This window comes from Chiloscyllium punctatum, chromosome 23 (assembly GCF_047496795.1).
Source record: "Chiloscyllium punctatum isolate Juve2018m chromosome 23, sChiPun1.3, whole genome shotgun sequence".
Lineage (NCBI taxonomy): Eukaryota > Metazoa > Chordata > Chondrichthyes > Orectolobiformes > Hemiscylliidae > Chiloscyllium > Chiloscyllium punctatum.
Window position 1 is genome coordinate 84,746,548 of NC_092761.1, and position 17,252 is coordinate 84,763,799.

The 17,252-nt window shown below is 44.5% G+C and overlaps 1 protein-coding gene across 4 annotated transcripts in view; it reads right to left on the reverse strand.

Moving 5' to 3' along the window:
• Positions 1-17,252, reverse strand: part of abcg4a (ATP-binding cassette, sub-family G (WHITE), member 4a) — a 140,838-nt gene that overhangs the window by 31,060 nt on the left and 92,526 nt on the right. For all 4 annotated transcript variants that reach the window (XM_072593340.1, XM_072593341.1, XM_072593342.1 and 1 more), the window contains exons 5-7: positions 14,505-14,555; positions 11,212-11,357; positions 8,065-8,188 (exon numbers count right to left, since the gene is read on the reverse strand). In XM_072593340.1, coding sequence (XP_072449441.1) covers positions 8,065-8,188; positions 11,212-11,357; positions 14,505-14,555 — 321 coding nt within the window. The remainder of the gene's footprint in view (positions 1-8,064; positions 8,189-11,211; positions 11,358-14,504; positions 14,556-17,252) is intronic.

The window sequence follows — 17,252 nt, forward strand, 5'->3', positions numbered from 1 at the left end:
CCCCAGGGCGAGCTGAGTGTCAAGTCACATGATGAGAGAATCCCCTACACACTCACACACCTGTTGCTCCTGCTCTCATCAGGCAGGTCATGGTCAATCTGTGTGTGGATTGGAAAGTAAATCAAGCTGGGAGTGTTTGATGGTGACAATGTTGAAAAAGTTTTACTGCACCTGTCCTGGGGGTGTTGCTTGGGGATGGTGTAGAGGTCGCTTTACTTTATATTTAACTCCATTCTGTTCCTGTCCTGGGAGTATTTGATGGGGACAGTATCAAGGGAACTGTACTCTGTATCTAACAGTATTACCTGTACCTGTCCTGAGTGTGTTTGGTGGAGACTTTGTTGAGGCAGCTTTACTCTGTATGTATCTCCCGTACGTACCTGCCCAGGGTGTGTTTGATGGGAGAGTGTACAGGCAGTTTTACTTTCAGCTTAAGAGATCAGAAAGAGCTTTACTTCTGGTTTAAAAAGAATTGAGTCAGCTGTATTCTGTATCTAACACCATGCTGTTCCTATCCTGGGAGAATTTGATGAGAATCTGTATTGGAGGGAGCTTTAACCTCAGTTTAAAAGAGTAGAGGTGGCTTTGTTTTCCATTTACTTTTAGTTTAAAGGAGTTGTGGCTGCTCTACTCTGTATATACCCCATGCTGTTTCTGTCCTGGAGTGCGTTTGATGGGATGGTGCTGATGAAACTTTATTTTCAATTTAAAAGAGTAGAGGCAGCTTTACTCTGTATCAAACCCTGTGTTATACCTCTGCTGGGAGTGTTTGATGGGGACAGTGCACAGGACATGTTACTTTCAGGTTATAAGAGTAGATGGACCTTTACTCTGTATTGAACCCTGTGCCATATCTGCCCTGAGACAGTCTGATGGGATATTAAGTCATGAAAGGGAAGGCAGCTCCAAGCAGTAATCTTCAATATTCTGTGGAACAGAAATTCTTTCTTGATCTCCTCTTCGATAAATATCAGACATAATAACACCAGGCAGAAAAACATTGGAGGTATTAGGCTATCTTTGTAAAAGACCAATATCTTCCTGGTGCACTCTGTGCTAAATTGCATACCACAGTGAGAATTAGGGCAATTGGTCTCTCGTAATGAGTCCACAACAGACCTTCGGAACCTGAGGAACAAATGTCCCTCCAATAACCATCTCAAATTCTTCAGAAACTGTCCCAATTATTTTACCTTAAGAGGTTTGTGTGATTTTTAAAAATAAAAATGCAGATTCCATTTCTTTGATGGAGAAACATACAAAGGAAGTAAACAGGTGGCCAGATAAAACACCAGTAATTACTGAGTTAAAAGGTCTTTTTTTTTGCTCATGTTTTGCAGAGACAGATAAATGTCATTGTGGATGTTTGATGGTTGTATGGTTAGGGTATGGTGTTAACTCTGTGCCAGAACGAGGCAGGATGCTGTTTGGAAGGAAATTGTGGTGTTCTTTATGGAGTGAGAGACGAGGGGGTTTTATACCACAAAATGATGCTTACACTGCCATTCTGTCATGTTTCTCAGAACCAGCTCAAATCACTCCGCAGACAATAGAGCGCTCCAAGGTGGTGCTCGTGTTGACAAATGCAGCAACCAGTTTGCACACAGCAAGATCTCATAACAGAATGAAGACACAGTTGAGGGGATCTTGTGGCACAGAGCTGAGATGTCACCTTTTTTGATATAACCTTAAGTTATCTCGAGAATGTGACTAAAAGAAGTTCTGGGATTTACATGTTAATGAATTGAAACCTGCAACCCATTCTAAAAGATGAAAAACTTAACAGCAATCTAGGTATCATTTTAATTGCATGACACTGTGATCTTTTGCTAGAAATGTTGTGTCTTATGGTCCTTCCGCACTAGTTACCTGACGAAGGAGCAGCGCTCCGAAAGCTAGTACTTCCAAATAATCCTGTTGGACTGTAACCTGGTGTTTTGTGATTTTTAACTTTGTCCACCCCAGTCCAACACCAGCACCTCCACATCTTATCTGAGAGAGGATTTACTTGTCACAGAGGGAGTGGCGCAGAAGTTCACTCGGTTGATAATGAGATGGCAGACTGTCTGACAAAGAGGGATTGGTTCAATTGGTCCTGCATTAACTAGAGTTTAGAAAGATGAGATGGGATTTGATGGAAACGTTTTAGGGTGAGACAGACAAGATGTAGGGAGGATGTTTCCCCCAGTTGAGGAGTCACATCCTGAGATGACACAAAGTAGCAGTAAGTGGGTGTCACAGTCTCAGGATATATGGCAGGCCATTTAGAACTGAGGTGAGGAAAGATTTCTTCACTCAAAGGACAGAGGATCTGTGGAATTTAATATCACAGGAGTCTGTGGGAGCTAAATCACTGAATGTGTTCGGGGAGACTGACAAATCTTTAGCTAATAATGGAGTAAGAGAAAGCAGGAATATAGCAGTGGATCAGCCATGAACATGGTGGACCAGGCTCGAAGGACTGAATGGACTACTCCTGCTCCTAGCTTTACGTTCCTAAATGATTGGCCCACTCATCGCTACTTTGTGTCTTCTCAGGATGTGACTATAATTAGCAAAGGCCAGCCATTATTGGCCATCCCATAATTAAATGTCATGAAAGGTGAGGGTGAACCTTCCTCTAAGAATCCTCCATTCCACGTGTTATGTACCTTTAGAGGGCAGTTAGGAGTCAACCTCACTGGAATGGGACTGGAGTTACATATGGAACAGAACAAATAAGATCTCATAAGAACTTAAGAACTAGAATCCTACAGTGTGGAAACAGGTCAGTTTGCCCAACAAGTCCACACCGATCCTCTGAAGAGTAACCCACCCAGACCCATTCTCCTACTCTATTAGAATCATAGAACATAATCCCTACAGTGTGTAAAACAGGCCCTTCTGCCCAACAAGTCCACACCGACCCTCTGAAGAGTAACCCACCCTGACCCATTCTCCTACCCTATTACTCTAGATCTACCCCTGACTAATGCAGCTAACCTACACATCCCTGAACACTATGGGCAATTTAGCACGGTCAATTCACCTAACCTGCACACCTTTGGATTGTAGGAGGAAACCGGGGCACCCAGAGCAAACCCACACAGACACGGGGAGAACGTGCAAACTCCACACAGACAGTCATTCAAGGAGAGAATTGAACCCGGGTCCCTAGTGCTGTGAGGCAGCAGTGCTAACCACTGTGCCACCCCAACTAGGAGCAGGAACTTTGCCCATCGAACCTGCTCCACCATTCAATAAGATCATGGCTGAGCTTTTCATGGACTGAGCTTTTCCTGCACTTAACTGCTTGCTTTCCATAACTCTTCATTCCCTTGCTGTTCAAAAATCTATCTTTGCCTTAAAAATATTTGATGAGGTAGTCTCAATTGCTTCAGTGGGGAAGAAATTCCACAGATTTACAATCGTTTGAGTGAAGAAGTTCCTCTTCAACTCAGTCTTAAATCTGCTAGTTCTTCATTTTGAGGCTGTGCCCCTAGTTATAGTTTCACCCATCAGTGGAAACAATCTCCCTGCTTCTATCTTATCCCTTCCCTTCATAATTTTATAGGTTTCTATAAGATCCCTCCTCACTCTTCTAAATCCCAATGAGTATAGTCCCAGTCTACTCAATCTCTCCTCGTTAGCCAAAGACTCTCAGCTCCTAGTGAACCTCCTCTGCACCCCCTCCAGTGCCAGTACATCCTTTCTCAAGTAAGGAGACCAAAACTGCATGCAGAACTCCCCTTCTGAATTCATGAACCAGTCGATTTGTTCGACAATCAACAGCATTGCATTTTATTAGCTAATTCGTCTGTTGTGGAATCACTTTATTAGTTCCACCCTCTGATTTATGGATTTTCAAAACTGAATTTGAATTGTCATTGTGCATTAACTAACACTTTTGGAAACTCCATCTCACAATCACACACCTCTCTTAAATTAAAGAATTAATTTTAATCTTAATGTTGCTGAATGAAGGTTTCTTGCTGATATACCTATGGCCTAATGTGACACCAAGGCAAAATAATGTGTGCCAGGTCTAAAATTCACTGCCTGTGAAAACGGATCATTACAAGCAGTGTAGGGAGGGGGACACCCACTATCAGAACATGACAAACTGGATCCAAGGGGTCTCTGAGGCAGGGTGCCACTGAAACAACAAGATTCCTGCTCATCATCTTATCACTCTTGCTGGTGAGTGCACACGTACAGGCAACAAATGAGGACAGGCCGCGATGCCTTCCATTGTTGAACTGCCAGCTACCATTTATCATCGAGGTTGAAACATGAGAAATGGACAACAGAAAGTGCACCCTAACGTGAGTCAGCACCTTCAGCCGGGGAGAGAAGTGAAAAAATAAATTCTCAATCGCTCACATTATTTAGTATAGGTTGCTGCGTGCACCCAACTTTACAAACTAAATCCTTGCCTTGCATGGTCTGGATTAATCTATTTGAGCCCACAATCCTGCCAAATTGAGAAAAGTATCAAAGTCCTGCTAAAGTAAACTATAAATATGACTAGATACACGTAACCAAGAATTACGTGCAGTCATTTTGTCATCAAGGCAAAGGGTTTGTTTTATTTTTGATTGAAGAGACTGGAACTTTTCAGGGATTCAGCTCCACTTACCCACCCGCTCACCATAACTATTCATTGGTCAAAATTCTATCTTTACCTTAAAAGCAGTCAATGATGTAGCATCAACTGCGGCACGGGGCAGGCAATTCCACAGACCCACAAGCCTTTGGGTGAAGAATGATAGAGAATGTGGAGGCAATGGTAGGGTGAAGGTCTTCAAAGATATGAAAGGGCTTAAGGGGATGGATGTGCAAGAGACATTTTCACTTGTAGTGGATACCAGAACTAGGACCTGCATGTTTAATATGTAAATAAATAGATCCAATCAGGAATTGAACACAAACTTCGTCACCCAGGGCAGGTTGCAATGCGGAACTCGTTACCACACATGGTGGTCAAGGTAAATAACAGATATATTTAAGGGGACACTGAATAAATACAGAAGGGAGAGAGGAATAGAGGGTTGTGCCAAAATGGGTGAGATAACATTGTAAGATGAAAGTGGGTGGGAGGAGAGCTATGTGTACAAAACACTACTGGCATCGACTGATGGGTTCAATGGCCTTTGCAATGCGGGGACTCTCAGATGAATTCCAGGAGATGAGCCAGCCACAGATGAGTCAATGTAAATGGCTGAGTCGGCCAGGAGATGAAAGGAGTAAACAAACTCCAGAAAGTGAGGGCTGCCTGCTGGTATCCAGCAGCTGAGATAGGTGGCAGCCATTTTGGGGGCTGCTGCAGTTTTGCCAAATTAGGGCAGGCAGCTCCTCGGAAGGCTATGGAGGTGGACAGCAGCCTTCCCTCAATGTGAGATCAGACCAGCAGTCAGCCATCGGTGTTGACACAGGTCTATTTCCAAGACAACAGCAGTGAGACTTAACTGGGTTTGACAGCGAGGCTGAGAGCTGTGCACACAACTGAGATTGGGCTGGCCGGAAACAAAACAGAATGGTGAATGAGATGCAGGAAGAGATAGAAACAAAATAACGGTGGAATAGGCTTCTAAGCTGGAGCTCATCTGATCTGTCCTTTTCCTTCTTCTTCTTCGTCTACCTTCTTTCCCTTTATCTCTCTAATTACCTCCAAACTTCAGACCCGTTCAGTGTCGGAGAGTGGAATTTGCACAGACTCGAGGGACTCCTGGCCTAGATTAGATTAGATTAGATTAGATTAGATTAGATTACTTACAGTGTGGAAACAGGCCCTTCGGCCCAACAAGTCCACACCGCCCCGCCGAAGCGTAACCCACCCATACCCCTACATCTACATCTAGATCGACCCCTTACCTAACACTACGGGCAATTTAGCATGGCCAATTCACCTGACCTGCACATCTTTGGACTGTGGGAGGAAACCCACGCAGACACGGGGAGAACGTGCAAACTCCACACAGTCAGTCGCCCGAGGCGGGAATTGAACCCAGGTCTCTGGCGCTGTGAGGCAGCAGTGCTAACCACTGTGCCACCGTGCCGCCCACCCACTGTGCCTAGAAGTGATGCCCAGCGCATACTCTGTTCTTTAGAATTTTAGGATTGTAATGCTGAACTTTTACCTTTATTTCTTTATTTTTTCTGATTTATACTAAAGATTAAGTCCCTCGGTACCTCCATACCTAACATGGCACCGGAAATGGTGACTGTAAACTTTTTGCTGCATTCATGTATCCCTGTATTTGAGTACCTGTGACAATGAAACCTAATTCTGTTTGTAAAAAGGCTGCTATATTAAGGCTTTGCCTATTCCCTCCTGCCTAACAGTCCTGCACACAATCAAAACTGCTCCTGAGGAGTTAGGGTTCTAAGGTGATCTCTGAAGCCATCAATTTTAAAGCTTCATCCACACTGCGTCCCAACACCATGAAGCCCCTGCCCCTGTTTCTGTGTTCAAGGCCTGCACACTGTTTGGGAGCAAGCAGTATGCTCAATGGGCACTTTCCGCTGTCATTCACTCCCTCCACCAACACCTGCAGTTGTGTGGACCACCAACAGGATACACTGGGTTGACTCACCAAGATTCCTCTGCCAGCGCCTTCCACTGACCTCCACCACTCAGGAGAACAAAGGCTGTAGACACCTTACCAACTCAAAGCTCCCTCTCCAAACAACACATCAGCCTGCCTTGGAATCATATCACTGTTTCTTCCAGTGTTGCTGAGTCAATATCCCAGAGTTCAAGTGATGGGAAGTATTGAGGAGGTGAAGCTTTTAATTCTCCTCGAGACTATGGACGGATTTGTGGGATCAGGGGAGATAGGACTGTAGTGGTTCAAGAAGGCAGCTCACCACCAACACTCATGACATCAACCATGAGTGTATTAAATGACAGAGCAGGTTCGAGGGGCTGAATTGCCTGCGTCTGCCTCTAGTTATATTCTTATGTTCTCAGAGGCAACTGGGAAAGGGCAATAAACCAGCGACTCCCATATTCCATGAACAAATTAACGCAAACTCAGTTTACCTATAACTACTGACCAGGAAAGATTAAAAAGGCTGTGAGAGTGAAGTACGAGGATCATCACTTCAATCTTGGGGAGGGGGCTTGTCAGGACCACACACATCCAATTAACCAAAAGAATTAAAGTGTAATGATTCATGATGTTCTTTAGGACATGGGGATCCACATGCTTCACAGATTAGAATGCTCCAGCAGATAGAGTCATAGGGATGTACAGCATGGAAACAGACCCTTCGGTCCAACCCGTCCATGCCGACCAGATATCCCAACCCAATCTAGTCCCACCTGCCAGCACCCGACCCATATCCCTCCAAACCCTTTTTATTCATATACCCATCCAGATGCCTTTTAAATGTTGCAATTGTACCAGCCTCCACCACATCCTCTGGCAGCTCATTCCATATACACACCACCCTCTGCGTGAAAAAGTTGCCTCTTAGGTCTCTTTTATATCTTTCCCCTCTCACCCTAAATCTATGCCCTCTAGTTCTGACTCCCCCACACCAGGGAAAAGACTTTCCATGCCCCTCATGATTTTGTAAACCTCTATAAGGTCACCCTTCAGCCTCTGAATCTCCAGGGAAAACAGCCCCAGCTGGTTCAGCCTCTCCCTGTAGCTCAAATCCTCCTGGCAACATCCTTGTAAATCTTTTCTGAACCCTTTCAAGTTTCACAACATCTTTCCAATAGGAAGGAGACCAGAATTGCACGCAATATTCCACCAGTGGTCTAACCAATGTCCTGTACAGCCACAACATGACCCCCCAACTCCTGTACTCAATACTCTGACCAATAAAGAAAAGCATACCAAACATCTTCTTCACTATCCTATCTACCTGCGACTCCACTTTCAAGGAGCTATGAACCTGCACTCCAAGGTCTCTTTGTTCAGTAACACTCCCTCGGACCTTCCCATTAAGTGTATAAGCCCTACTAAGATTTGCTTTCCCAAAATGCAACACATCGCATTTATCTGAATTAAATTCCATCTGCCCATTGGCCCATCTGATCAAGATCGATGAAGAACTAAAAAGAGACTGTACCTTATCAAACATCTCAAAGAGCTTAGCACTGGGTTGATGGATGGTGCAGATGATGGTCCTCCCACCTTGAGCGAGTGACTTCATCAGTGATACCACCTGGAAACAGGAGGCGCTATCTAACCCACTACGGTGGAGGGGGACAGAGAGAGAGACACACACAGATATATCAGAAATACAGTTACATTGATTAGGTATCATGATAAACACAAGCAGCTATTTCGATGCCTGTTGCTCTCACTGCGTAGTCCCTGGTTCAGACCTGTCACTGACTGCCCACTCACCAGTTTCCACAACGCGCTATTCCCTCTGCCTCACCTGCTTCCCGGTAGGACTTCCCTTCTGCTTATGGGCAGTCGGCTTCGGTATGCCATGATCCCATCTCCCTCCATCCCACAAATCAGTCCGTAGTCTCTTGGAGAATTAAAAGCTTCACCTCCTCGATACTTCATGTCCCTAATTGCCCTTGAGAAGGTGGTGGTGAGCTGCATTCTTGGAGCCACAGCATTCCATGGAGGGTAGGGACTCCCACAATGCCCTGAGGGAGGGAATTCCAGGATGTTGACCCAGTGACAGTGAAAGAACGGCAGTACATTTCCGAGTCAGGATGGTGAGTGGTTGGGAGAGGCCTTTACAGGGGCTCCCATGTATCTGCTGCCCTTGCCCTTCGAGGTGGTACAGGTTGTTGTTTTGAACAATGATGTCAAACGGATTTTGGGAAGTTGATTTATTTATCTGGAAGCTGGAGAAACTCCATGGCCCTGGTGACGGGACATTAAGATTAGTTAGACCTCCATATCCCGAGAACCATCCCTGACTCACCATCCCTTCCTCACTTCAGGGCCTGTGTGGATCTGTCCCACCTCCTCGAATCACCATCCCCAACAACAAAACATGAAACTGCAACTGCCTCTGAGCTAGTGGTAATCAATTTATCAATACTTCCTCTTTCCTCTCATGCCACAGAAGTGTTGGTTTTCCTCTTCAACTCGTAATTCCTGAGAACTGTCCTGATGGAAACATTCTTTTTTACAGCAATGCTCAAGATCTGTCCAACACAATGACTTAATCTGGTGTTTGTAACGGGATCAGGGTCACAAAAGGCCAGGAGCATCAACCCAGAGCAATCTCCTGCCACTCTGTGGTTTGCCACTCCTGCTCCTTCCTGTTGCTGAGACAATCCAGGCACAGGGTGGTGGAGACTCTTGAACAAGATGTAAGTTCCTGCTGACCTAAGCGTCACCTTTATTTTAAAGCCTTCAGAAGCTCAAACGAAACTATCAGTTCCCCCATGACTGCTTAATCACCAGGAACCCGGCTCTTTGAAATTTATTCCATGCTCCTCCTGTGATTGTCCTTCAAAAGCCCGTCTTTTCATTTGACCATGGTTTTGATCATTCTGCTTGTATTAATTTTTGTCCTGTCTCCCCTTGAGCATTTTTCCTTTGTAAAGCCCTCCTGAGATTCTCTTCTGTTTGAGCTGAGCAGCACAGTGATCGTTCCTGCTGCTGGTCCAAAACATTTTCGTTGAAAATTGCCAGAGAAACAATAACATGGAAAGAGACAGATGGGCCAGCAGAGATTAATTCTGATGACTCATTCGCAGTTTTGATCTGGGACTGAGTCTTCCCACACTGTTTGTAACACAGGGACAGATCTTTCAGGCATGGGTCAATGTGGGAAACACCTTCAGTGCAACATTTCTTGTAGGAGAAAGTGAGGACTGCAGATGCTGGAGATCAGAGTCAAAGAGTGTGTTGCTGGGAAAGCACAGCTGGTCAGTCAGTGTTTGAGGAGCAGGACAGTCGACATTTAAAGCATAAGCACTTCATCAGGAATGAGCTTATGCTCGGAACGTCGACTCTCCTGCTCCTCAGATGCTGCCTGACCAGTTGTACTTTTCCAACACCACATTCTTCGATATTCTTTGTATCCTTGCTTCGGAATCTCCCCTCCTGTACTCTGAAAACCGTCTATAGCTATCTTGGATAACTCCACTTCTGGTCTCTTGTACATCCTCGTTTTTAATGATGGGTACAGTCATTTAAAAAGCTTTAAGTTCTGTAATTACTTCCCTAAACCTCTCTGCCCTTTAAGACACTCCTTGAGACCAACTCCTTTGACTAGGCCTTTGGTGCCAGCTGTACTGGGGATTCTCCTTCGGAGGCCCGATGTCAAATTTTCGTTGATAGATGTTGACTAAGCCGTCTCAGGAGATTTTGCAGTGTTAAAGGTGCTACAAAAATGCATGCTGTTGTTAACCACAGTGGCTCAGTGGTTAGCACCACTGCCTCACAGCACCAGGGACCTGGGTTCGATTCCAATCTCGGCTGACTGTCTGTGTGGAGTTTGCACATTCTCCCCCTGCCTGCGTGGGTTTCCTCCAGATACCCTGGTTTCTTCCCACAATCCAAAGACTTGCAGGTTAGATGTATTGGTCATCGTAAATTGCCCATAGTGTCCAGTACTGTGTCGGTTAGGTGCATTAGTCAGGGGTAGGTATAGGATAATAGGGTAGGGGAATGGGTCTGGTGGATTACTCTTCGGAGGGTCGGTTGGACGTGTTGGGCCAAAGGGCCTGTTTCCACACTGTAGGGATTCTATGATTCTAACTATTCAGAATACCTGTGACAAATCCACATCTCTGCTCTGTGGCACTGTGCCCTCTAGGAGCAGTCAACCATCTCCTGCAACACTGCCCACTAGGGTTACCACGGTTACACTATAAATCAAATGGCATGGGGGATACGTTCAGACGTGGCACTGTGTGCTGTCTGAGTCAGTGCTGGCACTTACTCAACCTTCCAGTGGGACTGAAGGGAGAAACATGGAACAGGCAGTGAGCTTTAAACAAAGAATGCAACTCCAAACCAATCCAAAGGTATACAGTGTATGTGGGTTGGCCATGGGAAACTGCCCATGGTGTCCAGGGATGTGGAGGTGAGGTTGGTTAGCCAGGGGAACTGCAGAGTTACGGGGTGGGGGTTGAGTCTGGGTGGGATGCTCTTTGGAGGGTGTGGACCGAATGGCCTGCTTCCACACTGTAGGGATTCTATAATTCTACGAATTAGCCTCAGGTAGCCTGTCCCCAATCCCACCCCTGCCTCCCCACCCACCCCGCAAGGTTATGGGACGCATCCTCCATCTTACCTGGTCGGCTCGTCAAAGAACATGACAGGGGGATTGTTGACAAGTTCCAGGGCGATGGCCAGCCGCTTGCGCTGTCCACCAGACAGAGAGAGAGTCCGCGTGTCTGAGCAGTCGAGGAGACCCAGGGCTGTCAGGATTTCATTTACCTTGAAACAGGGGGCAAAACGTTAGAAGCAGGCAGCAGTGGTGACAGGATCATACAAAAACACGCCATTCAGCCCATCAGAACTGTGCCAACTAGCTTCACTCCCATTAAACATCACCTCCTGAGCCTCACTGACTCGTGGGCAGACTCATTGTCATTTTTATTGTAAGCTCATTGTAAATGGCTCCAAGCTCATTCTTTTACTGTTACTGCACTAACAACCAAAAGATTGTGAGTGGGCACAAGACTGAGAGTACAACCATTCCCATCTTGTGTAACAGACTATGAGGACTTTGGAGGAATCCTGAGCTATCGACAGAATTCCTCAACATAGAAAAACCTGTTTTGTCAATCTATAATTTGAACCCTCACCTGAGTATGAGCTGTATCTAAGAGTCTCCAAGTCTGTCATCAGAACAGAAATTTCCTGCTATGACTCACCAAAGGCTGCCTGACTACATGGAAAATTAGGAGATTTCCTCATTACCCTCCTGAGTGATTCTTTAAGTGCTATTTATTGATGTTGTGCTTTTTTCTGTTAAGTACCCCAAAGCTTTGATGTTAAAGTGTGTGCTCAAACCTCTCTGAGAACTGACCTTTCCTAAACTCCGTAAATCCCTCCGGTAAACTCAGACAGCCCTCTGAGACCGCCAACTCTTGCACACCCTCTATCGATCACTCACTGTCACCAGGCGTGTATTCAGTGACCTATGCCCTTAGCTCTGATATTCCGACACCTCTCTCTCCTGCTTTAACAATACCTCTCAAAGCTACCACTTTGACCAAGCTTTTCTTCACCAGCCCTCATGCCACATAAGAAAATAAGAAACGGGAGCAGGAGTAGGCCGTCTGGGCCATTGAGGCTGCTCCACGATTAAATAAGATCATGGCTGATGTTTTCATGGACTCAGCTCCATTTACCCACCCATTCACCATAACCCTTAATTCCTTTACTGTTGAAAAATCGATCTAACTTTGCCTTAAAGACATTCAACAAGGAAGCCTCAATTGCTTGATTGGGTAGGGAATTCCACAGATTCACAACCCTTTGGGTGAATCTGAATCTGCTCTTCCTTATTTTGAAGCTATGCCCCTCATTCGAGTTTCACCTTCCAGAGAAACAAGGTCCCTGCTTCTCTCTTATCTATTCTCTTCATAATTCTCTATGCGTCGATAAGATTCCTTCTCATTCTTCTACATTCTACTGAGTATACCCACTATTTCTTTACACCAGTGTCTTTCCTTCAACTTCACAAAATTCCCATGAAGCCCCTTTGGACATCCTATTATTGTTAAAGATGCTATGAAAATGAATTTTTCTGAGAATCTTGCTTTGCACTTTTACAGCAACAAAGACCAAATCTTCATCCTCACAATAGGATCACAGTAACCTTGCCGGTCACTATAGGCACTGGGCAATACAAAACGCAAGAGAGTGAAAAGGAATTGGTTTACGATTCCTCTTCTGAGATCTGTAGACAATATAAAAGCAGCTGAAATATTATGCCAACATTGGCTTTCATGAGTGGGAGTGTGTCATTATCAGGAATATAGGCCAATGCAATATTCCTTCTTTGTTGGGTGCATCCAGTTTAGAACTGCATAACATGGAAAGAGACCATTCATCCCATTGAAGCTGTGCTAGAGCTATCTAATGGATCACATTTCCCTAGTATTTAATCTGATTATCTTTTGGACATTCTTAATAAATTGATAAATTAACGATTAATGAATTGAAAAATTAATAAATTGACTGACATCTTCTTGTGATATGGTGCAGTTCAGATCAAAAAACTTATTCACTGCACAAAAAGAATCTAATTTTACCCTTTTACCCTAAAAGAAAAATAGTACTTTTTCACTTTATTTCTGTGGTCACTGTAAAATACTATTAGCACACTACACTGATGTCGTGAAATAGTCCCATTAATTGGATTTTGTAACTAACACACTTCTGATTATTGCTCAAAGTCAGACGTCACAGGGCACCAAGTTATATTCCAACAAGTTGATGTGAAATCTCAAGTTTTCCTGAGTGTAGCCCCTTCATCAGGTGAAGTCAGCAGCGCTCCGAAAGCTTGTGATTTCAAATACAGCTGTTGGACTATAACCAGGTGTTGTGTGACTTCTGAATTTGTCCACCCCAGTCCAACACCGGCACCTCCATATCCTGATTATTGCTGATTACACAAGTGTACACTTCCAATATTAAGACAATTTTTGAAACTTAAAAGAAAGCTTGTTTTGTTCAACATTATTAATGTGACCTAATATATGGGTCCATTAAAATGGTCTCATTAATTGATGTTTATAACTGTATTTGTAAGAAACGTTGTCCCTTGGTGTCAGCAAGCGCAGCTGGATATTATTATAAATGGGTGTTCCCTGGGTACGCACCTTCCTGTCAGTGGAAATGGTTTCCCGTTATTTATCCTATCCCTGGATGGCTGGTTTGGAATGCAGAGTGATGTCATAGCGGCTCGGTTCACAAGCAAAGTCCCACCTTCTCAACCTCTTGCCTTGCCTGAGGTGTGCCTCAGGTTAAACATCTCCAGTTGTCTCCATCTAGTGACAGAGCAGCCGTATAGTCCTCTGGAACTCTGACTGCTCTGTCATTATGGCAACTCTGACTATTCCATCCAGGATTTTGAACACCTCTGTACAATTTCCCTTTTGCCCCTCTTTCCTCAGGAGCCAACAATGCTAGTCACTCGACGTGACTGAACTCCTGCATCCCTGCTCCAATTCAGGTCGAAGATTTTGACAACCTCTCTAAAATGCAGTGTCCAGGACTGAACACAATACTGCAGGAAGGTTTCAATATGTGCTCACATCACACTGAGCTCTCTCACAGGAGCACTAATTAATAAAAGACATTGTCATCCAAAACATTACCAACTGCTTCAGGGACTCAGAATAGGACTGGAAAATTGCTGCAGCATTATTAGACAGTAACAATCCAGGTTAGAAGCTCCTCTGACATTTAGCAGGTCTATTTTGGTGAAAACACATTTGCACATTTCTTGAATTCAATTTTACAATCCATTATTCAGAGATGTGTGCAAACAGCTTCACTACTGGTGTGATCAAACTAACCTGAGGCCAAGTCTATTTCAAATTAAATTACCAAAAGGAGTTGATGACTCACCAGCTCCTTTTTAACTTCTAATCTCTCCTTCAGCTTGAGGTGCGCCGATACCTATAAAAAATAAGAATAAATTCAATAGAAAAGGACGTGATTGCAATGGAAGGGCTGCAGAGGAAGTTCACCAGGGTGTTGCCTGGGATGGAGCATGTCAGTGACAGAGACAGGCTGGATTATCTCAGGTTATAGAGTCACAGAGATGTACAGCACAGAAGCAGACCCTTCAGTCCAACTCAACCATGTCAACCTACTTTCTAAATTAATCAAGTCCCATCTGCCAGCATTTGGCCCATACCCCTCTCAACCCTTCCCAGTCATGTCCCCACCCATTGAACATAAAACGCTACAGCGCAGTACAGGCCCTTTGGCCCTCGATGTTGCACCGACGTAGACGATCTATCCCACACTATTCCATTTTCATCCACATCCTTTCTATAGTGTGGTGACCAGAACTGTACGCAATACTCCAGGTGCCTTTTAAATGTTGCAATTGTACCAGCCTCCACCACTTCCTCTCGCAGCTCCTTACATTATAATGACCATTTAAATGCCCTTAAAGTTGGTGAGTCTACTACTGTTGCAGGCAGGGCATTCCATGCCCCCTACTACTCTTTGAGTAAAGAAACTACCTCTGACATCTGTCCTATATCTATCACCCCTCAATTTAAAGCTATGTCCCCTCGTGCTAGCTATTGCCATCTGAGGAAAAAGGCTGTCATTGTCCACCCTATCTAACCCTCTGATTATCTTGTATGTCTCTATTAAGTCACCTCTCAACCTTCTTCTCTCTAACAAAAACAGCCTCAGGTCCCTCAGCCTTTCCTTGTAAGACCTTCCCTCCATACCAGGCAATATCCTAGTAAGTCTCCTCTGTACCCTTTCCAAAGCTTCCACATCCTTCCTAAAATGCAGTGACCAGAACTGTACACAATACTTCAGACACCTTTTAAATATTGCAATTGTACCAATCTCCACCACTTCATTACATACACGTACCACCCTCTGCATAAAAGAAATACTCCTTAGGTTCCTTTTAAAACTTTTGCCTCTCACCTTAAACCTATGCCCTCTAGTTTTGGACTCCCTTACCCTGGGGAAAAGACCTTGGCTATTCACTGCATCCATGCCCCTCATCATTTTATAAACCTTTATAAGGTTATTTCTCAGTTTCTGACACTCCACGGAAAATAGCCTATTCAGCCTCTCCCTGTAGCTCAAACCCTCCAACCCTGACAACATCCTCATAAATCGTTTCTGAACCCTTTCAACTTTCACAACATCCTTCCGCAAACAGGTTGTTTTATTTGAAGCAGAGAAGGCTGGGCGGGGTGGTAGCTAATAGATGTGTATAAGATTATGAGGGACATGGGCAGGATAGATAGAAAGTAACTTTACCCTGGATTCGAAGGGTCAATAACAAGGAGGTATAATTTAGGTGGAAGACAGGAGGGGACACATTGCATGGGAGAGTAGTTGATGTGAGTAACCTGACAACTTTTCAGAAGTACATGGATGAGCACTTGAAATGTCATAACAGCCAAGGCTGGAAAGTGGGACTAGTGTAGATATAGTGTGGCTTTTGCAGTACAGACTTGATGGGTCAAAGGGCCTCTTAGTGGCTCGTTGGTCTCAGAGTTCGATCCTTGCTTAGGAGCTTGTCGCACATTGGTATGTGAGAGGTAGTGGGTTCACAATCCCAGGCAAGCCCTGGGTGTTTGCCTTGTCTATTCCAGTTAATATTGAGAAAGTTGAAATCCTCTACTATTAAGTTTGTGAATGTTTGGAGCTCTTTGCCACAGAGAGCTGTGGGGGCAGAGTCCTCGAGTATAGTTAAGGCCAAGATAGATTCTTAATCAGTTGGGGAATCAAGGGATTCCTTGGGACACATCTACTCCAAGGGAAGTAGATGTGAGGAAAGTCGGGTCATCCCTAGTCACATTGAATATTGGAGTTGGTTCAACGGACTGATTGTCCCATCCATGTTCCTATTTCTCACGGTTTTCCCTTCTGTCTGATTCTCTGAGAAAGGGAACTACTATACAACGCTTGGGGATCTGACTTTGTTGTTTGAAACTGTTTGTTCGGAACTTGTCTGGTTTCAACAACTATTGTCCCAATCAACAAATTGCAATTTCCAGAAAGTGAAGAATTGAATCAATTCCACAGATTTTGTAAGCAGGTCATTCACTCAGAAGAAGACAACATTGAGGAATATTAAACAAAGACATGAATGAGAATTCTTAGAGGCCTGGCATTCTAACCAGAACTCTATCAATAAACACATCGATTTAGATCCCATCCACCTTCCCTTGAAAAAACACTGGAAATGACATCACCCACCTTAAGAAACCAAGACCTATAAATAGAGAGGGGGGACACACCACCAGCACTTCACCAGAGACTCTCAGTGATGATGTTACCTTGTCATGGTGACGAAATGTCTGAAAAAAAACCTTCCAGCTCAGCGAGCAAATTCACATCCATTGAGGAACATGTCCATTTGTTGTCAAGGGTGATTTCACTTCCAGGTGAGCTATCTGGTGATCATTTGCATTGAATTCTGTCCTTACTGGTCCAGTCTCTGGAGGTTTAGACACTGGAGTTACAAGAGCTGAACTGTAACTGAGGATATCTTCAGAGGAAGTGTCAGCTCTTCATAATGTCATTTGTATGAGGAGCTAGGTTCTTAATGAGGGGAAGATGGTCACATGGGGTTAATGGAATCCAGTGGGGCCCATCAATACTCTGAAG